The following is a 25155-nucleotide window of genomic DNA, read 5'->3' as shown; positions in this document are numbered from 1 at the left end:
CTCAAGTAAAAGTACAAAAGTATATGCATCAAAATATACTTAAAGTAACAAAAGTAAAAGTAGTCATTGGAGATTGGTCCATTTCAGAATAATATACATAATACGTTTTGATTATAATGATTGATCATTAAAATGTTATCAAAGCTGGTAAAGGTGCAGCTAGTTTGAATTACTTTGTATACTGCAGGGTAGCTTGTGAATTTACTCCAGGTGTAATTTAAGTCTGATTTAAGAGTTGACTATATTTCACATCATAAATCCAAATTTGCAAAGTAACTAAAGATATTTAATAAATGTAGTGGAGTAAAAGTACACTATTTACCTCTGAATTGTAGTGGAGTTGAAGTACAAAGTAGCAAAAATTAAAGTACAGTACCTCAAAATTGTTGAGTAAATGTACTTAGTTACTTTACACCACTGCTTCTTCCTATTTAAACTAACAATAAGGCCAACCTTGTCTAGTGTGGTATAATCCTGGCTTCTTTGTTATTGGTTTATTTAAATAATATTTCTATACTGAATCTCCATTATGTTTTTGTTTTTTATTGAATTAAACTGCTAGCCTATAGGCTCGATATAGCCTATCGAGCCGTTTTTAATTAAATAAAAATGGTTTGGCCATGAAACTAAAAATAAAATAAACGATTAATGTTTTTATTTAATTAATAAGTATCATTCTTTTTTAAATCCATTAATCATCTAAAAAATATGTGAATTATAATACAGCTCCAGACATTGATGGATACAATGCAAACAAGCTTTATCCAATTGGAAGGGAGTTAATAGGAGACCGTGAAGGCAACTGTTACCAAGGCAACAGTACACAAACAAAGAGCCCAGTCTGGAGATGTGTGATGCAGCAACAGCAACAGCAACATTATCAGGCGGTAGGTGGAATACATTTTAAACATCAAATTAAAGACGTGTGTAAACAGTTAGCTTCATGCTAACCCGCACAAATTAAAAGCAACATTCCGTTTGGTTATCAGACAAACTGGGCTAACTTTACGTTAGTTTAGCAAGTAAACAGATTAGCCTAATTCAGCTAATCACTTCCGGGATAAAATGTGAAAACAATCCAAACGTGATATGTTGCTAAAGTACACAGAAACTAATTTGAATGCCCATGAAGAGAATATTTAGTAACATTGTTTATCTTAACTGATGGTAGGCCTTATTATAACTAGCTGTCTTTTGTCAAAGATAAATACATATTTAAAACAGCAAATTAGTATACTATGGCAGCTTTAGTCCTGGTCCCTGGGATTGATGTGTGTTATACATTTTGTATAAATGTAAATAGCAATCCTTAAGATTTAATTCCTGGTTAATTAAGAATCTCTTTTAAAGTTTAGCAATTTGGTGACCTGTTGATAAATTAGCTTCCAGTTTTATTCCAGTTTCCGACGTGTGCATAGCCACTGACACCCAATTTGTAATACTGCAAGTATATCAATATTGCAATACGTTAACAATTAAGGCCATGGGTATGATCACCATTGAAAGGTGAAAGGTTTTTTGCATCATTTAAAGGTGGGGTAGGTAAGTTTGAGAAACCGGCTCGAGATCGCTAGAATTTGAAAATACACAACCGGAGAAAATCTGCCACTTCCTTATAGAGCCCCTCCTCCAACACACACGAACGCGCACATGACCAATGAGGGCACGAGATAAATTTGTGCACAGATGGAATTCTTTTATGGATTTTTTATCAAAGCACTTAAGATATTCATTGCTATCGGGATGTTAAGAGCATTCCATGGAATATAACAAAAAGTGTATCTTGAGCCGGTTTCTCAAACTTACCTACCCCACCTTTAAGCACAATATTAATTGAAATAATATGTATTTTAAGACTGACTCTAGGTCCCTCTACAAGGTAGTGTAAAAGGTGAAAACCTATTATATAATAAGCTATTACATTTGTAAAACATTTTGTAATTTTGTAAAAATGTGTAATATTCAAATAAATGAATACATATGTGTTGAGTTAAAAGTATAGATAAGAAGTTTTGCGCTTGGACAGTTGTATTATGTTATGTGGATTTGCCCAGCTCTGCTTTACATTTACACGTTCATGCTGTTTGTCTTCTGCAAAAACAGTTTAATCTTTTATTTCTGTTAAAAATATGTGCCTGTTTTGTTTGCAGGCACACAAAACGCTGAGCCAGCGTGTTGCCAGATGGAAGAAGTCACCTCAGAGATGTCATCACTTAATCCCGGTACATATTTATTATAATACCATGCGTCACACATAAGACCTAGTGTCCCTGCAGTCAGTGATTAATCATGTTATCAACAGAAGCACTGGAGATTTCTCCAGGCAGCGTTGTTGTTTCAGAGACTCTCAGTGCTGCCAAATCACGCAAACCAGGTACAGTAGTAGCCAGTGACAAATCTGTAAAATAGAAAGCCAAAACAATGAGATGATTGATATGTTTTATTGTGTGCAGACATGAAAAAGAGAGACACTCGACCGAGCCCATTCAAATTGCCGGACAGCAATAGCATGTTCCTGCTGAGTGTTAATGAAAAAGCGAACCGAAAAGAGGTTGGTGTGTGTACTAATAAAGTTATTTTACATACAGTGTGTGATACTCATATGGGAACAAAATGAAATATATGACCATATTAAAGTCCTGCTCCTGTTCCCATGCATGCTCAGGAGATGCGTAAATTCCTGGCTTTGCCAATTAATGAGAAGACCACCCACACTGCTCGAATGATGGCCAAGTTGAGGAAAGAGCTGCAAGAACAAGTGGAGGAGGAGGAGGAGGAAGAGGAGGAGGGAGAAGAAGAAAGGGAGAAGATAAAGAGTCTCAAACAAAACAGGAGTAAGACAGTTTTCCCTCAACAGACATCCACCAGACATGAGCTGAAGATGGCCATGATGAAACGAGGTGAGCGGAGACAGAGGGGAGTGCACACCGTGGATTACTTGCTAACGTAAATGCTGACCGTTGTCTCTCCTCCATTTCCAGAAAACATTGCAAAAGACAGCAAACATGACTTGATCTCCATGGAACGGCAGAAAGCAGTATTGGAGGTAAATACAAAAGTTCCTAAATGTCCCATATTGTAAGAAGTTAGATTTCCAGATTGACATTAAATTACAAAGTAGTTCTAATTGCTGTAATACTGTAAATCAATCAAAACGAGCGATCTAGAAACGATGATAGCCCGTGTTCAGAAATCAGGCCTTTAAACAAGCTATCATCATGGTTGTGATATCACAAATATACTGTTTATTAGTAGAAAATGCTGCTACAGTGACACAACGGTAATATCCCAGCCGCTATGAGGAAGCAGTAACGCAGAAAGTGAAGAATATCCAGAAAGAAGATATCAGAACAGATGGACGATAACATTTTTCAAAAAGTGCTGAATCTGTGTCTGTGGCTAATGGTTGCACAATCCACAATTGTGACATCACAAAGATGCTGAAATCTGATCAGCTCATTTTCAGACAGGTTTTTATGTAAATGGTTCAGGACAAAAAGAGAGAGAATCTATTTTCCTGACATTTTCAGAATCTCTTAACACAGAGGGGACACATGTTGATATATAAAAGACATGAAAAAGTGGATTTTGCTAATAGGTGACCTTTAAGGCAATACGAGCTGAAGACTTCAAGTTTGAAAATTGTCTGCTTTAGCTTCAAGGTCTCCTGATATGAGGAAAATATGCAATAACGTTGTTGAATATCTTGCGATAAAAATACATACGTCTTCTTTAACTGTAAGTGTAGTCTTTTGCTACTTTCAATAAAACTGCTTAAGTTAAACAAATAGCTTGTTTAATAAAAAGAAAACAGGAAATAACTTACCTGACTTTCTTTTAATGAACAAATTGAACATTGAAGTGGACACAAAATATACCATTAAAGTGCAAAGTGCAAAGTGCAGCGAAATATCGCAGTTTGTGGTTATGTGTTTATCAATTACAGTAACAAATGTGTGCAGCCCTGATAATCCCTGCCAACACACCCATGAGGAACAATTGAACCCTTTATTCTCCCCTCCCCAGCTGTCTCTGGTGATGAAAAGGTCAGAGATTTTGAAGATGGACAAAATCATTGCAAAGGAAGACAGACAGCTGAGGCAGCTGGCAGAGAACATCGAGAGAGACAACCTGAAATTTGAGGAGTTCCTCAGGGAGAACGAGAAGAAGTCTGTGGAGGCCAGAACATTGTGAGGAGATGTGTTTTAAGCTGGATGCTTGTTGCACGTTATAAAGAGTCACGTTGTAAATGATTGTCTTGTCTCTGTTGCCAGCTTTGAACAGGAGGCAAAGGCCAAACAGGAGAAGAATGCTGAGATCAAGAAACTGACTGCTGGAATAGGAACCGTAACAAGGTATGATTATGTTGTATAATTACATACAGTTGCAATTTAAATTATTCAACCCCCATTCCACATTAGGTTTATTGGCAAAATATACTATTTTTGCAATAAACAAATGACACAAGAACTGTTTAAGTAGTTCAGTGAAACTAATATTACAAGGGTTTTTATCCAAATTCAAAACAAAATATGGCTAAGTCAAAAGAATTGTCCAAAAAGTTCAGAGAAGTGATCCTTGCCTTGCGCAAACAAGGAAAATGATACAAAAACACAGCAAATGCACTGAATGTTCCTAAAGATACAGTTGGAAGCATAGTTCGCAAGTTAAAAGTTAAAGGAACAGTGGCTTCACTACCTGCACGTGGCAGAAAGAGGAGGCTATCAGCGGCTGCCACCAGATTCCTGAGGAGGCAAGTGGTCAAAAACCCTTGAGTGACTGCAAAACACCTGCAGCAAGACTTGGTGGCAGCAGGCACTGAGGTTTCAGTTTGCACAGTTAGGCGCCAGGCTCCATGCCCGGACTCCAAGACGTACACCACTACTGACCCAAAAGCACAAGAAATGTCGGCTCCAATATGCTCAAGACTATACACATGCCACAGAAGTTTTGGAATTCTGTTTTGTGGAGCGATGAAACGAAACTGAAACTTTTCGGGCCTATGGACCAGCGGTATGTCTGGAGGAAAAAGAATGAAGCATATGCTGAAATGAAGGCGGTTGCAAAACGCACACCCAAGAATATTACTGAACTCGAGGCAATGTCCATGAGGAATGGGCTAAGATTCCGCAGGAAGGCTGTCAGAAGCTGGGGTCTGGCTATGCATCATGTTAGAGCAGGTCACAACAGAAAAATGGTGCTCTACTAAGTTCTGAAGATGCTAGTCATGAAGGGGTTGAATAACTTTGAGACTGCAGTAGTCATTGAAAGTAGCATTTTTTCTGTTGGATTTGTATAAAAACCCTTGTAATATTAGTTTCTTTTAACTACTTAAACAGTTCTTGTTGAATTTGTTTATGGCAAACAGCTGAGACATTGTTTATTTCGCCAATAAACCTAATGTGCAATGGCGGTTGAATAATTGTCAATCTTTCGTTGTCATAGTGAGTGTGGTGGGAATGTATTTATCAAATGTGGATAGAGAATCAAACCATTCAGCTGTCTTTGTCGTATTTTATTTCTTGCAAGACAGTTCAGTCAGTCATACAGAGAGCATACAGTCTGCAGAGTGAAAGACGAAGGATAGAGTTTGGGTTGCATGTTTAAACACAGAGAGAGGAGAAAGGGAGGGGTTGAGCTTGGTGATACTGAAAGGAGCATTCTGGAAGTTAGGGAGTTAGGGAGGCCATATCAGGATGTTCTCAGTTCACCTGAGTTGAAGGTCATACTGTTGGTGCACATGGAGTGTAACTAACAACATTGCAACAAATCTTCTTAATAAGGAATTTTCCCAAGCTTAGCTAAGAAGTGTGAGAAGTAGTAAATATAGATAAACATTAGCAAATACGAATCACACAATGATATTTTTAAAGTAAGTGAGTATAATATTTTTCTATTACAGTGAGATTGCCAAGTTTGAAGATATCCTGATAGACTACAAGAGGTACAAGGAGCTGCTGTTTGAGTTGTCTCCTCCAGAGTGGCAGGAGGCCCAGAAGACCAAAGCTCTGAAAAACAAGGATCTGTCTGAAGGAGAAGCTCAGGAGAAGGACAGGGAGTTTGAGGAGTCAGCTGTTAGGAAGGGCAAGTAAACCAAGTGAATCAACATCACACTCAAACACCAGGGTATGGAAGCCCATTGCAGACTTTATTATAATAAAATTGTCATTCCTCAAAATAATAATAATTTTCTATATGTTTAAGTTATTTAAAAGTAAAATAGAAAAATTAAATTATTACAATTTGCGTTTTCATGCACATACTAGTATCCATTTTGTTTTTAAAGGAACACGCTTTACAGTGAACAATATGTGTATGAAATATTTAATAAAAAAAAAAAAAATGCTATTTTCTTATAATTAAGAAATAACACAAACAAATATTTCATAAAACCGTATAAGAAAATATTCAAATATAAAATCAGTGATAAGTGGTCCAAGAAGCCCTTTGTTTAAGTAAGTATGGATGACTAGTATTGTAGTGTGATAATAGCGTATTTTGATTTTTCTAACACACAGGTTTGGAGATGGAGGTGTACGGTCCAGGCCGAGAGCTGGCGTCCATCACAGAGACCGGGATGTCCTCAGCCAACAGCGACGCAGTGTGAGGGAACACAAACACATCACATCACAACATTGATGGCTGTTTTGCTTTTATTATTTATTCTTTATACACAATGATGCAGCAATAAATAAGAGTAAACGCGCAAAATAATAATCTCCTATATTCATAATAGAAATAGCTTTAAAATAATTTGTACCTATTGAATACCTATGTTCGGAAGCACTTAAAGGCAAAGTGGCAGACTTTTGAGTGTGATCCATTTTACTTTATTTATTTTTTTCGATAGTATGCTTGAAAAAATGTCTTCTGTCTTAATGACTTAAGACCATTAAACATGATTTCAAGTCATTTTCAGAATGCTTGTATCATTTTGAATACCTTACCATAAATTCATTTTAAATCCTGTTTACATGCTACTGCAAACACTTTCTCCTGACTCCAAAACTCCTTCTTACTTCTTCCAGGATCACAATTTCCAAACTGGATAGTGGCCACTCAGAATTTGAGGTCAGTTTTCCAAATCTAAAATATTTAACATATTTTTATCTTGCAGTATTATTGCAGTACTTTTTTGCCCACCTTGTGTATTATCTCTGCAGGAGGATCCGGAGCTGTACTTCTCTGACCCCCAGCAGCTGATGAATCTGGTGACGGAGCTGACGGAGCAGATCTTGTCTCTGATTCAGAACTCTACGAGGGTGGAGGAGACTCTGGAAAAACTCAAGCAGTCCATGGACACGACCAGCAAGAAGATGTAAGCATCATGGGTCAAAGGTCAAAGCTCTGGGGTTGAAGTTGTGTTGCTTTAAAATAAGCAGAGGTATTGCCGTCCTGAGCTCTGCAGGGGCCTCACTTTTTACTTGGAATCACATATATATTATTACCTCTATTCTTATTTGCACATTATTTATTTCCTTATCCCGTCAACTTTCCCACATCCTATTAGAAATGTTTTATTATGAAACATAATTTTCAACGATTATAAATCGTGGTATTGCCATGTTTCCCTTCATATAAACAAACAATGTTAAAAGACATACAAAAACACACTTAAGAATAAATAAAAAATGAATAAACTAAAGAATAATAATAGTAATAACTATTTAATTATAAATAAAATAATAAATAAAATGAAAATATCAACAATAAAAATAGTCATATTTATTTAATGTTCCTTCATATAAGAGAGAAATAGAAGACCTCCAACCCATTACTAGCTTCACACTCCCCACACCCCATCCTTCTGTGAGATGAGGGAATTAAGGTTTCCATATTTCCTGAAAAAATGTATTAAATAGTCTTTAATGAGAAGATAGGTTCACGTGAGGTGAAGTTCATCAATTATCTGAGCCATATATTCATTGTTAAGACATTGTTTGTTTTATTCAACAACAAAAAAAGGCAACAGGTAAAGTGTTTTGATAATTCCATATAAAAGGAAGTACCAGTTTTAGTTTCCTTACACATTTTTTTATATCCACACCATTTTTAAACTTGGGTCTGGAAAATGTTTCACAATCCATTGAATGCTGAAACCCTTCTGACTGAAGTGAAAAGGACAAAGAGCAGCTGACCCTGCAGATCAACGACATGAAACAGAGAATCGATGTAGAGAAGGAAAGAGGCGCCAAGCTCGGACAGAAGGTTGAGCTCCATGTGATTCTGAAGACAGAAGACCAGGTGAGGAAGCAGCCTCTCTAATTTAAGGACTTAGTGATGACACCCAGGAAGTCATTTTTTCCCTTGTTCCTTTCCACTCTTGATTGCAGGACGTCGTGTTGGATGATCTGGGGGACAAGGTGGACGAGGTCCATCGCTGCTGCGTGGACGACAGAATCACCAACCTTAGCACCTTGGAGAAGCTGGCCAATATCGAGTACCGCATAGCTTTACTGCTGCAGAGCCTCGAGAGCATCCCTGAGGACAGCTTAGAGATGATGAAGAAGATCAAGGGCAGTGAGAGAAGGAGCAGGTATGCCTCATGGAGATATACAAGTATTACTTACTCTTGCCTGCAAGAAAAAGTTGATTGAGCAACAACTTCATTTCTGCTTCTAATGTCGACTACTATTGCATGTTTTTCCTTTAATCAGGGTTAATACAGATTCTTAAAATACTCTTAAAAGATATAGGAATCATTCAAATAAAAAGACTTATCGGTATCAAACTGTGGTAAATCAATCTATGTAAAGTCTAGAAAATCTAAGACATGGCAAGTATCTTTTTTTCTGTTATTGAAATGTAAGATCAGATCAATTTAGTGATAGTGGAACCATCGAAAATAGTTATTTCTTCAACTTCAATATTGAAACATCTAGAATAAATCTTTTTGAATTCTTAAAAAATCTAAACAATGGCAAGTAATTTTTTTTTTCTGACATACCATCTATTTTCTTATATCATTTGCAGAATGCCTTTCTGATTAACATCATGCAGATCAGAAGGGTAGAACTGACAATAGTTGTTTTCTTCAGATTTGGTTCTTGTAAAGTTGGTCTTGAATTCATTCTGAAAGGTTTTTGTTATTTTATATATAAGTTTTTGTGCATGTAAATGGTTTGCAAAGGCTAAAATCTCTGTGATCCCTCCAGAGGGAGTTTCTCCCCCACACCCCCCTGCCTGAAACTCCTCCATTAAACTCCTTTCTTAAATCCTCCTTTTTATTTACACAAAATACAAATATAAATCAGAAAATGAGCATAGTATGTTCGCTTTAATTATTTTAATCTTTGCCGTAGAAACCCGTTTCAGCACTTTAATTCCAAATGTAATTTAAAAAATACAATAGCTTGTTGTATTAAAAAAACGTGCCTGTTACTTCATGTCATCCTTCATCATGTTGCAGGCAGCGTGAAGAAAAGCTGAGAGAGCAGAGAGAGAAACAGCAGGAGAGGATGAGGAGGTACCTGGAGAGATCTCTGGCTGACTCCAAGAAAATAGTAAGTCATTTCCTGCATTTAAAATAAATGTGTTGCACTGGGTAAGATATGGATGAATTTTGTGGACATAAATGACAGCTCATTACAAAAAGACAAAGATTAACTTGTGTTTACATTATTTTAAAAACATTTTATTAGCTTTTAATGTTTTTGAAGATTAACAGAGGCTCCACCTCATACAATTACCCACTTTTAAGTGAGAAACTGTAAAAAAAAAAGAATAAATAAAAAACAGGACCAATGCAATTATTTCTTTCAGACTGGGAGAAAGCTCGTGCCCAGATGCAAACCTGTTGCCCAGAAAGTCAGAGTCAGCAATGTGGACAACACGCCTGCTGAAGACGAGCTGTATGCCTACCTCTTCAGCCCCGATGACATAGACTAGACTCGAGGAAACAAATCTAAGCTATAATCCATCCAACACAACAGTTGAGGAGTGAAAATATTTCACAATATAATCATAATTACTTGCCTACACCACATCATGACATAAAACCAGATAGATTTCATTAATCATTAGCTGAAATGTTAACACAACATTATCATGCATTATAGTGTGACTCGAGCAATGAAGTTTATGTGTAAGAGAATCATGTAAAGAATAATGCTGCGTTCACACCGGACGCGATGCGACTATTCGCTTCGCTCTAATCGCTCCTATCGCATCGCTCTAAACGCTGGAGGTTCACCGCGGCTGTCAGCTGTGTTTACTCGCATCATTCAAACAAGACGCGCTGGCTCGGGAGCTACAACTACAACAAATGAACATATTTTACCGTGATTAAATTGTAATACACGTTTCTAAATGATGCCGAAGTAACAACATACTGATACCGGTTAGTAACAACCATGAATTAATGCTTTGACAAGTCTGCAGACAAGACGGCAGGCAAAACACCTTTTAAAATGCTTGTTTTCTGAATGAAGATCGGGTCAACCAGGCTAAGCTAACGTTGTATATGCTCATTCCACACTCACAACAACGGCCTACAGACATAAATAAGCAGCGACTGTATTCACCATGACACAGACAGTCTGTGGTTTGTACTTGTTTAACTTTTGTCCAGTTTCTGAACGGATATGAGGAGCTGTGAGCTCTGTGTGCTAACTGCTAACAGCTAACGGCTGATGTTGTGTGGTTGAACGTCAGTGACGGCGGCTGAGATCCTCACCGCTGATTGGCTTCCGCGAGAACGCGTCATGTGAATTTGACGCTCGAGTTGAAAAAATTGAACTCTCGCGTTTAACGCGGCACCGTTCAATCGCCTCAATCGTGTGATTCGCGCCGCGTCCACCGCTTCATGCGCGCCGTCGGAGCGAATTCGCGTCTGTCCACGTCTCTGCATTGACTTTACATGTAATCGCGCCGCCCCCAAACGTCGCATCGCGTCCGGTGTGAACACAGCATAATAAGTCTGATTGCAATGAGTGCCTGGTTGTATAACTGTTGTGAAATAGAACATTTTAGATAATTTAAACCATATACATAATCATTTATAAAGCATGCTTTCCTACTACAAATCTGTTACTGACTTTATAGGAAAGACTTTGTCACTTCCTAAATTCAATCTCGACACATTTGTAAGACAATTTAGGATGTTACATTTTCCCTATAAAATAAAAAAACGGACAGTTTACTAAACTTTTTGTTGTTGTCATGGTATAATATAACATTCTTACAGCTTAATTCAATGATTTGTTTGAGACTTAAACACATTCTCTTTTTTCTTCACAACTTAATGTGTCTTAACTTAGATGTTTAGTTGTTTCTCCTTCATTTTTACAAAATACACATTTGTTAGAGATAACCAAAGATCTTGAGACAAATGTGTGGCTGACTGATAAATGTCATGCTTGTTTTGGGAAAGCACATGTAAAAGGGAGACGCCATTCCTACTGTTCCTTTTGCTGTAGAAATAGTTACTTATATCAGTAGGCCTACTTGTGTTAGTTTTACTAATTATTAACAGTAACAAATAGAGGGGGGGGTCCAATTTGTGTAGCTTCTTGCCTGCCAAAATGGCCATTTCTATCAATAACGGTTTTGAAGTTGTGAAAAAACGTAAAAAATCGTCAGCAGGTGGTGGTATCGAACACTTGTGTCATCATCGGGAGAGGAAGGAGGATGAGGAAGTGGCTGCTGGAGCAGGACTGGAGATGTAGCTTCCCACACCAATGCACCAGCATCTGTCAGGACTTTACTAGCTAGTAGGCTGCTAGATAATAGTAATATTTTTAAAATGCGATGGGTAACTGCTGGGCATACTGTGCTGGGTTCTTCAGGAGAGAAGCTAACAGGATCCAGAGAGGAGGCGGGTGAGTGAAACATGACATTAGCTAGCTGTGCTAACTAGCATGAAAGCATCTGTGAAGCAGCGGCATCCGGTTACAGCTAACGTTAGCTCAAAGTTAGTTTGTCGATAAGTGGCTCCACTTAAGACTTATTGACAGCTGTATATGTGAACCTGGTGGGGATGTTGTTACCCTGAGATAAGGGTTATCTAGTGGTGAGGCTTGGGTCTGTGTGGGGTCTAACCTGCAGCCGGACAGTCCAACAGTTCAGACCCCACCCCTATTGTCAACAGTGGTCATGTAGTTTAGCTAGGTCTAATTAAATTAGCACTAGCATAAAAAACACTGACCTACGGTTGTTCTATAAGTCTTTCACAATGAGTGTAGACTTATATTTGGACATTGTAGTTTAATGTATTTTTGAAAATATGCTGGGAATCAATTTTCTGTTTCTATGCGTTATTTGCACGCAGTTATGTCACCAAATTTGAGTTAATAATTCATGTGTTTTGGTCTGACTGTTCTTTGTTTAAAATACAGAAGGCTTCCTCTCTTCTAGCAGCTTGTTTTTTCACACTTAGGTATACTATGTATCCATATGTTAACATGTTGGAGCTGACAGATACACGTATAGGTAGCAGTGTTTGGTTGGACATTTGGAAACCTGCATTAACATTTTGTAAACGTCCACTTTAAGTGCTCTTACTAGGTCTAAAGAAAACAGAAATCAGGTCTTTGAAATCAGGATTAAAAACATGAAGGGCCAGGTTCTGTGCAACACACAACAAAGTCAAATAAAAGGAAGAATATAAACCCAAAATGGACATCCTTAAGCTTAAATACATCTTAACTTAATCAAGGACATCAGCCAAAAGAGAGCAATTGACCTATTGCACTGCTGACATGTCATAGCACTCAAACACAGGTGTGATCAATAATGCTAATTAATGCTGCAATGGATTTGTAGGAGTCTGTTAAAGGGCCCTGATCCCTTACTCTGTCACTTAAATGGAACTGAACCATTTTTAATATTATAAGTTACACCTGTGCTTATTTGCTGTGACAGAAGCAGATATTTGCCCCGTTAAATGGACAGTGTCTAATAATCCATTAACTGTTAACTCCAAGAGAACCATATTTTTCCATGACTTGGCAACACAATAAAATGCCATTGCATATAAACCTTTCAGGACATTAAATAAACTAAGAGAACAGATTGTTATGATTCCAAGCTTATCTATGAATTTTGCATTTATAATTGATGTTTGTATACTTGTTGTGTACTGTGTTACAAACGTTGTGTTACTTACTGCTTTATTGTGTAAAGCTGCTGAAGATGATTCTTGGTTGTATCTATTACAGAAGACGCATTTATTACACATGATATATTTGTATTTCTGTCACAGCACTATCAGTGAGCGAAATCTGTAAAATCTGGCATCACATCCGCACCAAAAAAAGGTCTTAATGTTGGCATAAAGTGCCAGAGCTGCTGATACTCATCTACTAGGAACACAGAAGCTGCTTTGTCTTCTTTATTGGCAGTTATTCACAATGTAACCCTCATACTGCTCTGTCATTTCAAATTGCCACTTTTTAAATTCCATCTTTAAGCCATCATCCCATTTTTAAGATGATTGCCAGTATGTTTAAACTCTCAATTATTCCTACAGGTCCAAATACTTCCGGAGCACCACCACAGGGGAACATTATACAATAGAGGTGTGAGTCGTGCATTTACTAGCGTTATGTTCTGGTATTAAAGATGACTCTTCCGTATAATGTTACATATTATATATGTGTCTCTTTTCATTTTGCAGTTTGAAAATCTGGTAGAGAGTGATGAGGTAAGTTTGTTCATGTAATGATGACGTTTTCATAAATAACAGCTTTACATCAGTATAAGGAAAATATTGTTCTGTCAACTGTTGTGACAGACCGACAGATACATAAATAGACAGCAGCATTGTTAGCATTGCACATTCATTACAAATATTTCAAAAATTGAATCAAATAAACAAAAAGAGCAAATATACATCCACAGTAGAAAAGACAACTCTCAAGAGAGTATCTAAAGAACACACAATATAAAATATACAGAATTAATTAGAATACTCTATAATGGACCAATCTACTCTAGGAACAGAGTATACATAGGGTCCTTTATACATACGTTTTTTTTTAATTTAGATAAACATTTAAATTAGATCCCTTCAGGTAGTGTGAGTACAATTTGTGCAAAGTTCAATTTGTAAGTACAATACATGCAAATACATATTTTATTAGACTGATTTTGCTGGTAGTCCCCGGATACCCTTTACTTTGTTAGCCTTCCTCCAGTGATGGATAGAACATGATGGGTGCAGCCACTGTGCATCACTGTAACTCGATTACTGTCTCTAGAGTCCCAGACTAGTTGCACTCGAGTCAAACCCTGCAGCAGGGAAGAGGATCTGACACTGATAACTATTACTGTAATGATAAACTGTTGTGTTTGTTGCATTGCAGGCTGAGAGCCCACAGCCCTGCCCGAGGTAAGAGATCTGGTGTGAATACAAAACAATAATCATAAATATTCTCTGACAAAATAACGCTTGACCTTTACTTTTTTTATAAATGTATTTTATTAGGCCCATCAATGAAGAGGAGATCAAGAACCTCAAGGAGCACCGCTACGCCGCGCTCCAAGATCAACAGATCCTGATCGACCAGAAGCTGCAAGCGGAGGTGAGACACACTGTCTTTTATTTATTTTCATGTTTTAGACCTATTTTTTACAACGTCGTATCAAGTCCATTGTAGGTAAAGAAGAAACAAAGAAGCTGTAGTTTGAGAGATCTATGAAACATTCTGGGTAAAAAGTAAAGATTTCCAAGTTTAAGTTAGTAATTAAAGAGATAACAACTTGAATATTTACTTAATTAAAAGGGTACATTTAGAGAAAAAATATATATTCTATAGATTATAAATGTATGAATTGTGAGAAAGAAATCTGAATTTTTACACATTTAAAAGAAATACATTTGGAAACATAGTGTTTGATATGAACCACTTCACTTCCCTTTGCAAGGTTGCTATCCCAGTTTAAAGGACAGGGAAAACAGCATGTTAGTGAGGAGGTGCAACGTATAGAACATGGCGAAAGCCTTCCTCGCCCAAATAATTTAGTTGTTTTCTTCTCCAATGGCCGAATTCAAATGTCTCTTTGAAGTCGGGATCAAAAGAAGAGATTCTGGACTCACAAATATTGTCTTATTGCTAAATCATATTGCAAAGTATAATTTGTATAGGTCTTGTAATCCAGTGGAGGTACGATAGGGTTGATCCAACCTTGCAAACTGAAGTTAAGTGTTTCAGTGTACACATTTTTATTTTGAGGTATTTTTAACAAGATATTTCCCCCCTCCCCTCACTTTGTAGGGTATTTATTGTTTACCTACAATGGCCTTAACACAGCGTCATAATTTGGCTTTATTTTTCATTTGCTGCATTGTTTTTTCTGTTTGGTAATTTTCTGTTCTGTGTTTTTTCTGTTTGTTTTTTATTTTTGTTATGTCTGCCCAGTTAGAGGCACAAGAGGAGAAGTTGAGGCTAGAAGAGGAGGCTAGAAATGCCGCCCAGCGCGAGGCCGCCAGGTTGGCGCGTGAACGAAAGTTGAAGGAGGTGAGGCAGCACTGAGCGCTCCCTTCTGCCACTTTGACTAAAACAAACTAACTCCTCTAACCCGCTGGCCCTGTGCACAGCCTTCCAGCATTTCAAGTCCTCAGCTTTATCTTTAAGGGACATTTCTCTGTTCAGTCTTCTGTTGCCCTTTTGTCCTTGTCGTTGTATGTCTTGTTGCTTAATTTACAACTTGTTAGCATTCTTAATTATCATAGAGGAACAAAGCTAACTATCAGTAGTTCAGTCATTTCAAAGACTCAAGATTGAAAGGTTTTATTGGCCAATGCTAAACTTTCCAAAAAGTCTGAGGCTCTTCCAAAAGTGCACTATACAATATACTTAAGACATACAAGAAAAATACCTAAATAGTGCAAGTAAAAATGCAGGAATAAGTAGACTGTGTACATGTCAAATTAAAGAGGCCCTATTATACTTTTTAGGGGTTTCCCTTCCCTGTAGTAGGGTTTTCTGCATTTGCATTGGGAGATCTCTAATCCGTTGACCAATCATAAAACAGCTGACCAGCTTACCAATCAGAGCAGACTGGGCTCTGGTTTCAGACAGAGGGTGAAAAGAGAAGAATAATGAGCTTTTTGAACATAAGAGCATGGAAACATGTCACAGTAGAGACACAAAATACAAATATGAAACCTGTCCTGAACATTAGCATAATAGGGCACCTTTAAATAAAATAATTTAAAATGAAATACTGCACACCGAAAACATGTCTTATTGTAAAAAGATATATATATTTTCTAGTAAAAGAACAAAAAAAAGTTTTCTAGTAGAACGGCAAGAAAGCTCTCTTACAGTACATATATATTAACCAGTAGATGATGTACAATATACAGCAAGGTCTAAAGTGCAAACAGACATAAAACCTGCTATTACCCTCCTTTACAAGCAGTAAAATGAGAAAATACAAGGCCAGTGCTGCAAATAATACCATTATTTTTGCCTTGCTATTTTTTCCATTACAGTCCTCGCATCACAAATAGAGAAATGTGACCCATTGGAATGTAATAGTATTGCAGCAAGACAAATATTATGGCTGTATATTTCCTATACTATTTCAGGGACATGCTCCAGGGGATATAGCGTTCATTGAAAGTGAAATAATGAGTATGGGACTTTCTTTGCTTTTCACGCCTCATTCAACTGCTTCTCTGCTGTCGCTTTGTTTCTGTTGTTTGCTAACATGTTTCCTTAATGGCACCAAATAATGTGTTTTTTCTTCAAATTTAAGTCAGTATTTTCGTTCTGAGAAGAATCTTTTTACTCGATCTGTGTTTTTTTTTTTGTTAGCAGCTGCCTGCCCAGAGGACACGGGGGAAAGCAGATGGCTCCGGCGGAGAAACGCAACAAAGAAAGTGAGTCACTAAAGTTCATCAGACAACAGGACGGCTGTGTGGCTGAGGACACGCTGCGGTCATGAGGCTCTGCTAAGGCTTAAGTAGGCGCACTCAAGTAGATATAATTAGTAACGCTGGATGTAGTTGAAGGGGCAATACGTTTCATTGCTGATGTGACTGCTGATGAGGGAAGAATTAGCACTTCCAGCATCTGACAAATCAATCGGATAGAAAAATGGAATTAACCATTTATCCAAACCTTTAGATCAGTGTTTCTCAAACTTTTTCATACCAAGGACCACTTAACCAATAAAAAAACACTCGCGGACCACCTAACTCCACAAATATCCAAAAACACATTGTTTTTCTTGAACAGATTACAAATCGCCTGAAAATGGTACAAACAGGTGGCAACATGTGTGACGAAGGTGTTGCACTGGGCTATATCATGCAATCGAAAGTCAAACGTAAGCTCGCTCCATTGCGGAGATATTCCCGCGAGAGTGTGGAAAACCTAAATGTATTTATTTATTTCAAATGTGAAATGTTACCAATATACTCACAGAACACTAGGGGGCGCTCACGGACCACCAGTGGTCCGCGGACCACACATTGAGAAGCACTGCTTTAGATGTATGATATTTGTGTTGATGTTTGGCAGACAGGGGTCTTACCTATTTATTTTTTAAGATCTCAGCAGAAAATCTATTTTGAATCATGTCATTTGTTTCTCCAGTTAAAGCACTATACAGTAAGTAAGGATTAAAACGCAGCTAGCCCGTCATTTTTGTGTAGCTACTTACTAAAGAAATCAATAATTTGACACACCATATTAATTTAAATGGGATTTTATTGATTTAAAAATGTCATGTTGCTCCCGCTAAGAGAAAAGGGCCTTTTTACTGCGTAGCAACAGTTGAAACTGATCAAGGTTTTCTGCTCTGTCAAAAGTCATTTTTCTTTTCCATTAACCAGTCTTTAAATACTGCCAGATCCACTGCTGTGTTCCTGTTAGTGTTTACTTCCTGTCTGTTTAGCCATAATGAATCCAGAGTTTTTTGCCCTCCACAAATATAAAAATGAAAAAACTCAAAAAGTATTCCAGGGGGTCTAGGGGTTCCCAAAGTGGGGGTCGCGAGACCCCGAGTGGGGGTCGCGAGATGATTACAAAATAAAAATGGTGACGAAGGTGTTGCGCTGGGCTATATCATGTAATCGAAAGTGAAACTTAAGCTCGCTCCATTGCGGAGATATTCCCGCGAAAGTGCGGAAAACGTATATAAATTAATTTATTCACTAGCACCCCCCCCCCCCTCGTTGACAGGGGTCGCCACTCTGGCACTGTTATTTTGGAGGTCGCGGGCTGAAAAGTTTGGGAACCCCTGGTAGAGGACCCGGGTTCGACATAGTCCTTCAACAGAAAGTACAGAAAGAGCAGACCGCTGAATGTCCAAATTGACCAATTAGAATCAATTATCAATTAAGCTGTGTTATAAAGTGTTGATTGTTGTCATGGCCAATTCCAGGGCTCCTGGGGATTTTGACGTCTACCTCCATCATGTGAAGGCCCAGTCGGACGCCTTCAGGAGCAACAGTAAGTGCCCCACCTGGCCTTGGTAATATTAGCTCATATAATACAAGGTGTTTGTTAGTTCCTATGAAAGACAGAATTACTCCCTGTTGTAATAATTGACTCTTTGTTTCCAGGACTGCCGTCGGACACGAACGTAGTGACCCCCAACACTGAGTATAGCTGGGACTTCACCACCAAGACGCGCTCCACCAACGACGACGGCACCTCGCTGGATCTAGAGTGGGAAGACGAGGAAGGTGAGGGATTCATTTCATCTGTCGCAAATCACTAATCCATCAAAGGTTCTGGTGACATCTTGACTGATGTTCAATCACAGAACGCTCCCGGCCTCCAGACCCGGGCTCTGGTCATTTCTCAGCCGAGATCAATTCTGTTTTCAATGACACTGCAGCAAAGTGGGGGGGGGAGAGGCAGAGCAGCTGTTTGTGCTCAGTGCAAACAAACAGTATTGAATACAAGCATCAGGGTTTTAGTGTGTTGTGCTGTTCTTGGTCACCACTATGTTTCTTCTAATCATCTTGATACACTCCTGATATGTCAGGTGGTCCAAAAGTTATAAATGTATGTAAATATATAATCATATTATATACATATGAATGAGCAAATGTTTAAACAATATTTATTTTTATTTTATAGTTCATTTTTCCTATTCAAATACACATTATATTAAAACATGTGCCCCCTGTTTAAAAAAAACAACCAGAATTTGCATTGGTGGAATTTTTGTTTTTTACACTCTAAGTGTCTTTGAGTTTCTTGAAAAGCTCTTTAATTAAAAATTACATGTGTATATATTATTGGTATATATTCTGAAATCATGATCATTTGGGCAGGTTGGCTTTGAGTCTGTTATCGTTCAAATATCACAAAACACAGTAACTCAATAAGGTTAAAAATCATTTAATTTGCTGCAAATAGCTTTTTATATTGTTTAATAACTCGTGAATTAATGTAGTGCATTGTGTAACCATGGAAAAGGTGCAGATTTCCCCCCATCAACAAATCAATTGATTGAAGTGTAGTTGCATCCACTACAGCCCGTACATACTGTACATAAATGGCCTCTAAGTTATATGAGAGGGAATGATCATTTTTGAAACATCATTCACATTATCATTGAAAGATATATTCAAATGACCGTGGTTTGAACATTTTATTTTACAATTTCTATGATTTTTACTAACTGTACCAAGCAAGTTTTTTTTTTAATTAAATCTGTAAAATACAGTTTGTTGGTTGGCTGGTACTTCTCTGCAGCACCTAAGGTTAAGTTTCAAATTCGGTTTGGACAGTGTTGAGTTGGAACCATAGACTGTATATATATATATATATATAAAGGTTGGAACAGATTACTGCCTGCTGCCATTTTTGGACTTCAGTGACTTCTGCTGTCAGAATGAAAAGCTGCCGTCCTTTCTTTGCAGGAATCAATCGTGCTCTTCCAGCCTGGGAGAGGTCCCGGACGGAGGAGGACATCCTGCGCGCCGCCCTGAAGCCCGGGGGCAAGCAGGTGACCAGCGGGCCCACCTCTACCTCGGAGGACTCCAACGCACTGGAGTGGGAGAACGATTTTGTGAGTACGCTCCCAGAGGACAGCTTAGACACTGAATTCGAAGGGTTCGTCAATCCCGTCCTAGACACTCCCACCGAGGACGCGTTGGACCGCGGCCTCAAGTTGGACCTCCAGGACAGATAGTGTTCAGCACCAAAGGAGATGTTTGTTCTGTCCTCTCTATGTCCAAGCTCACCAGCGTCTGCCTCATCGAATGGAAACTCTTCATATTTCTGGACTCTGACGCTGCAGGAATACGTCACGCTACTCACTACAGTTCGCTGTAGTGATGTCTTTATCAAATACTCATTTTTTCAGTGCCTTCATTTGCCATATTAGCCGACCATATATGCATTGTAAATTAAACAGATCAGTTACCATCCATTACAATTTGAGACATTGTGTGAAAAAGAAATTCTAGGCAACTGGCAGCTAACGTTAGCTTAAAGCTGCATTCACATGATTCGTGGTAAAACGGCTTAGCGGTGCAAGCTAGCAGGGAGGTATCATAAGTAACTAATCTAAACTCGCTGTTTTCACAGCAAGGCTCTGCGCCCGAACCTCGTGTTGAGCAAAGAGAAAATTGTGTATCAAGTGAATGCAGCTCAACAGAAACCTTGATCCTTAAACACATAGTTAATTATACAGTTAAAATAAAAAGAAACGACTTATCTGAAATCTCAAGTGCCACACAAATTTACCTCAAGGCGGTTTAAAGTTAGATTATTTTAGCTACAGTGGGGTACAGTTTCGATAATCCAGCATTGGAAATGATTTCAACCCGAGGAGTTTACGGCACACAACACAAGGTGAAAGTAGCAAGCAAAAACGTTTTAATTGACGACAACAAAGAGATGCACCAACGTTTTTTCAACGCGCTTTGATAAAACAAACCCTGATTATTATTTAAAATGCACATGACAGTGCCCAGGCAATAATACAGAAAATACTCCAACATACTCGAGGAATAAAAAACGCTGTGTGTTTTAATCACTGACGGAAACTACACATTTCACTTGATGTAAGTTATTCCTGTTCTTTTTTAAAGCCCAGCATGAGCATGTCTCTGCATTTGAACTATCCTAACTGTTTAGTAGGGCTCTAACAAAACATTGATCTGGATCATTCAGTGTTTAATGATCTGTTATCATCCACGCAAAGTGAAAACATTAATACATATAAGACAAGCCCTTGTTTTTTTAAATAAATAAAAAATCAGATTTTCATAAAAGAGCCCATTCACACAATTGTAAATAGAAACTGACTGTGGTAAACAGGTATATGATATTGTCCCATATCGAATGCAGACCCCTAAACTGAATGGAAAATTGTGATATCAGCAAATATGTTTTTAGGAAAAGTTTATATATCTTACCAATACAAAACATGTTGTTTACGTCCCTACGAGCTAGCAGCAGCAGACTATCCTGACTTTTGGTTTGTAAAAAAAACACACAAACAAAAAGCATCAACAAACTACAGCATCCTGTTGATGATGCAGTGTAATAGCACAGCCACTGTTTCCACATTTCAAGCCTGTACCCAAGATTGTTTCTGCAGTCGCTCGGGGTGGTGTTTTGTTATTATCATCACTAAATTGTTGATTTATTGCACAACATTTATACTTTTTGTTTAATTTGTTACTGTTTAATTGAAGGTGGTAAGCCAGAGCATGTCATAAAGAAGCAGCCACTAAAATAAGTCCTGGGGTTTGTGATGTCACAAAGTCAGAGGATTATTGCCAATATGGGGCCCGTCAAATGTAAGACTGCGTAACTGATAACTGTAGAAGATCAACAAATATGGTACGTAATGTATGAGACACCCATTCAAATTCAAAGGCTTTCATATTTGATTAAATTTAGCAATATTCAGGTCAGCGTACACAAGAATAAAGAAACACTCTCACTGTCCATTTTCAGTCAAAAGCACAGTGGTTTTATGTTTTTAAATATACATATTTCTTATAACATCTGCCAACAAAAAAACATTTTATACCATTTTCTTTTAGTTAAAAGACAATAGCACAGAACAGCGACATCATTGCCACAACACATAATATATTATGGATTATTAAGGACAGTGTTTTTATGCTTCTACATATATGCATAAATTCCCTATTTCAGAAATAAATAAATATCTAAACTGGCCTTTTTTACATCTCATCTTAATTCCAGTAATTCTCTTCAACTGTATCTTTTTGTTATTGTGGATAATTATTCTGATATACAGAGGAATAGCTGCAGAATGTACAACACATGTGGAACAAATGTACCAGCTTAGAACAATTGCTGTTGATTTCTGATTGGTTTCTGGCATTAGTTGTTCAAAATGTGTTCAAATTATTTAATTTGATATGAAATCATTTATCGTTTATAATTAAAGCAATATTTTGTGGAGATAATGTGAAAAGATAGAGGTCAGGAAACATTCAAAATGTGACGTAATAATAATATGAATAGATATAATGCTGCTCTCCCGAGGAATCTGCTGTATACATGAATCTACTTCCTGTGCTTAGACCTTCGCAGACGTTTGTGCTTCACGTTGATTATTTAACCTGTTTGAATCAAAGGTAGTTCACTGATTGCACTCTGATTTTTGATTTTGGTGTTATCTCTTAGAAAACTTTCACTGAAATGATTTGTATTGTGTGTGTGTGTGAGGAGAAAACTGATCCGAGGAATGGGCACTGCTGTTTGAAGTGTGTAGACAAGACCAAGTTGATTTTTATTTTTTTTTATTTGAGTGTGTCATTTAAGAAATGTTGAACACATTGACTTTTGGTGTGATAACATTATTTCTGATTAATCACTGTAACTTTTCTGTACGTTTACATTCCTTGTCACACTGAGCCTGAAATCAAATATAGAAAAAATGCATCTTGCAACACCTACAGTGTAATGACCAAATACAATTTGAGATGAAGCACAGCTAATTCTAACTTTTAGCCAGTGTGAAATATCGCCTTAAAAAGGACAAAGTACAAAACTCAAGAGTGACAAACCAAAGTTAAAGGCGATTTTAGAGAACTTCAAAAAGCATCGCAAAAATATGTACAAGTTCATCAGAATACACATTAAATAATCTACAATACATGTTAAAAAAAATATGGGGCTGTCTTTCATTTATATTCCACTGTGTTACTTTGTGTTTTGTTTCATCTCTGAACATTTTCAAGGGTCCAAATCCCTTTAAAGAAATCTATACTGATGAAACACTGTAAGATCATGCACCAAAGCCTATTTACTCTGTACAGCTTATCATGTTTTATTAAAGTTGGTTATAGTATCTTTATTCACGGTTTCAGCTCATTTGTATGATTCACAAAAGGTCCGTATTATGCTCTTTGGTGTTTTCCCTTTCCTTTGTGTTAGAAGGCAAGTTTATTTATATAGCACCTTTCAGCACACGGCAATTCAAAGTGCTTTACAAAATAAAATAAAAGACATTTAAGAATAAATACAGTAGAAGCACATTATAAAATGGCATTTAAAAAGCAAAGATAATAAAAATAAACAACAGATATAAAACACATGAATAAAAGCCATACTGCAGTGTGAATATGAACAACTCACTCAAATGCAGCGTCAAAAAGATACGTTTTTAGTCTGGATTTAAAAGTATCAACAGTTGCAGCGGACCTGCAGGATTCAGGGAGTTTGTTCCAGATTGTCGGGGCATAGAAACTAAACGCTGCTTCTCCATGTTTAGTTCTGACTCTTGTAACAGACAGCAGCCCCGTCCCAGAAGACCTGAGACTCCTGGACGGTTCATACTGTACTTCTGCAGGAGATCGTAAATATAATTTGGTCCTAAACCATTCAGTGCTTTAAAAACCAGCAATAGTACTTTAAAATCAATTCTTTGGCAGACTGGAAGCCAGTGTAAAGACTTCAGAACAGGAGTGATGTGATCCACTTTTTTAGTGTTAGTGAGGACTCGAGCAGCAGCGTTCTGAATCAGCTGCAGATTTCTAATAGATTTTTTTGTGATACCTGTGAAGACACCATTGCAGTAGTCGAGTCTGCTGAAGATAAAAGCATGGACAAGCTTTTCTAAATCCTGTTGTGACATTAGTCTTTTAATCCTAGATATGTTCTTAAAGTGATAGTATGCAGACTTAATAACTGTTGTAATGTGACTGTTAAAATTCATGTCGGAGTCCATCACTACACCGAGATTTCTTGCTTTATTCGTTGTTTTGAAGTCTGCCGACTGAAGCTCTGCGATTACTTTTAATCGTTCCTCCTTTGCTCCAAAAACAATAATCTCAGTTAGGGCTGCACGATATTGGAAAAAACTGACATTGCGATTTTGTCCCCCCTGCGATATATATTGCGATATGAAAACATACAGGAATTGAAGAAAAGGCCGTTTTTTCCCCCGCAAACCATCCTTTCTTGAACTTTAATGCTATACAATTGGTATTTTTTTAACTATATTTAACCGGATGAAGGATTTTAGTCACGGACGTCTGGATCTTAAGTTATTAGAGCATCAAGCTGAGCTAGCTCGGTTAGCAGCGCCGAACTGCCCTGGAGAAACACATGAAACTACTTTATTCAGTGTTTTTACCTTTAATCACAGGGTCCGTTTGCTTTGGAGATTTGATTGTGATTGGTGGTTTGCTGTGCATGCAGAGCCTGCATGCCACTCACTCAAGTACCCCTGACATGAGAGTCGCGCAAGTTTTCCTTTTGTAGCAAGCAGCAAAATAATTGTAACATGACGTGTTTGAGTTAATTTGCCTACTTAATATCGCAAGTCCTAAAAAAAAAAAAAAAAAAAAATTATTTTTTTTATTAAATCGCACGTCCTGTGAATATCGCGATTATCGTCACAACACGATATATCGTGCAGCCCTAATCTCAGTTGTCTTTTTGTTCAATTTGAGAAAGTTCCTACTCATCCAGTCATTGATGTGCTCAATGCACTTACTCAATGTTGTAATCGGAGAATAGTCTCCTGGTGACATTTTTATATAAACTTGTGTGTCATCCGCATAGATATGATAACTAAGGTCGTTGTTTTTCATTATTTGAGCCAGTGGTAGCATATACATATTAAAAAGCAGTGGTCCTAAGATGGAGCCTTGAGGAACCCCACATGTCATATTTGTCAACGCCGATGTGTAGTTGCCCTATAGAGACAAAGGTTTCTGTGTAAATGGCCTGCAAAATCCCTTTGTTCCCTCCG

The 25155-nt window shown here is 37.6% G+C and overlaps 2 protein-coding genes across 4 annotated transcripts; both read left to right on the top strand.

Annotated features, from left to right (window-relative positions):
• Positions 1-859: 859 nt before the first annotated feature.
• LOC117475098 (cilia- and flagella-associated protein 100-like) lies at positions 860-11124 on the top strand. 2 transcript variants are annotated; one of them, XR_004555140.1, is made up of 17 exons: positions 860-887; positions 2151-2222; positions 2303-2374; positions 2454-2551; positions 2666-2900; positions 2982-3046; positions 4027-4190; positions 4275-4355; positions 5903-6084; positions 6519-6603; positions 7029-7071; positions 7164-7318; positions 8115-8244; positions 8334-8536; positions 9410-9503; positions 9763-10104; positions 10910-11124. XR_004555140.1 is itself a non-coding variant. In XM_034121202.1 (16 exons), the coding sequence occupies exons 2-16, from the start codon at positions 2183-2185 to the stop codon at positions 9886-9888; spliced, it is 1773 nt and encodes a 590-aa protein (XP_033977093.1). In that variant the 5' UTR covers positions 860-887; positions 2151-2182; the 3' UTR covers positions 9889-10107. The 2 variants fall into 2 exon arrangements, 1 of the variants encoding a protein (XP_033977093.1); XM_034121202.1 differs by lacking the exon at positions 10910-11124 and having other exon boundaries at positions 9763-10107.
• A 494-nt stretch (positions 11125-11618) lies between these two features.
• Positions 11619-23253, top strand: ap1ar (adaptor related protein complex 1 associated regulatory protein). 2 transcript variants are annotated; one of them, XM_034121201.1, is made up of 10 exons: positions 11619-11819; positions 13469-13517; positions 13616-13642; positions 14304-14329; positions 14426-14522; positions 15360-15458; positions 16767-16828; positions 18337-18404; positions 18518-18640; positions 19829-23253. In XM_034121201.1, exons 1-10 carry the CDS (start codon positions 11749-11751, stop codon positions 20098-20100), a joined length of 894 nt encoding a protein of 297 aa, XP_033977092.1. In that variant the 5' UTR covers positions 11619-11748; the 3' UTR covers positions 20101-23253. The 2 variants fall into 2 exon arrangements, with proteins under 2 accessions (XP_033977092.1, XP_033977091.1); XM_034121200.1 differs by having other exon boundaries at positions 16764-16828.
• The last annotated feature ends 1902 nt before the right edge of the window (positions 23254-25155 follow it).

This window comes from Trematomus bernacchii, unplaced genomic scaffold (genome assembly GCF_902827165.1).
Source record: "Trematomus bernacchii unplaced genomic scaffold, fTreBer1.1, whole genome shotgun sequence".
NCBI lineage: Eukaryota > Metazoa > Chordata > Actinopteri > Perciformes > Nototheniidae > Trematomus > Trematomus bernacchii.
The sequence above is the reverse complement of the archived record's forward strand: the minus strand, read 5'-3'. Positions and strand labels throughout refer to the sequence as shown.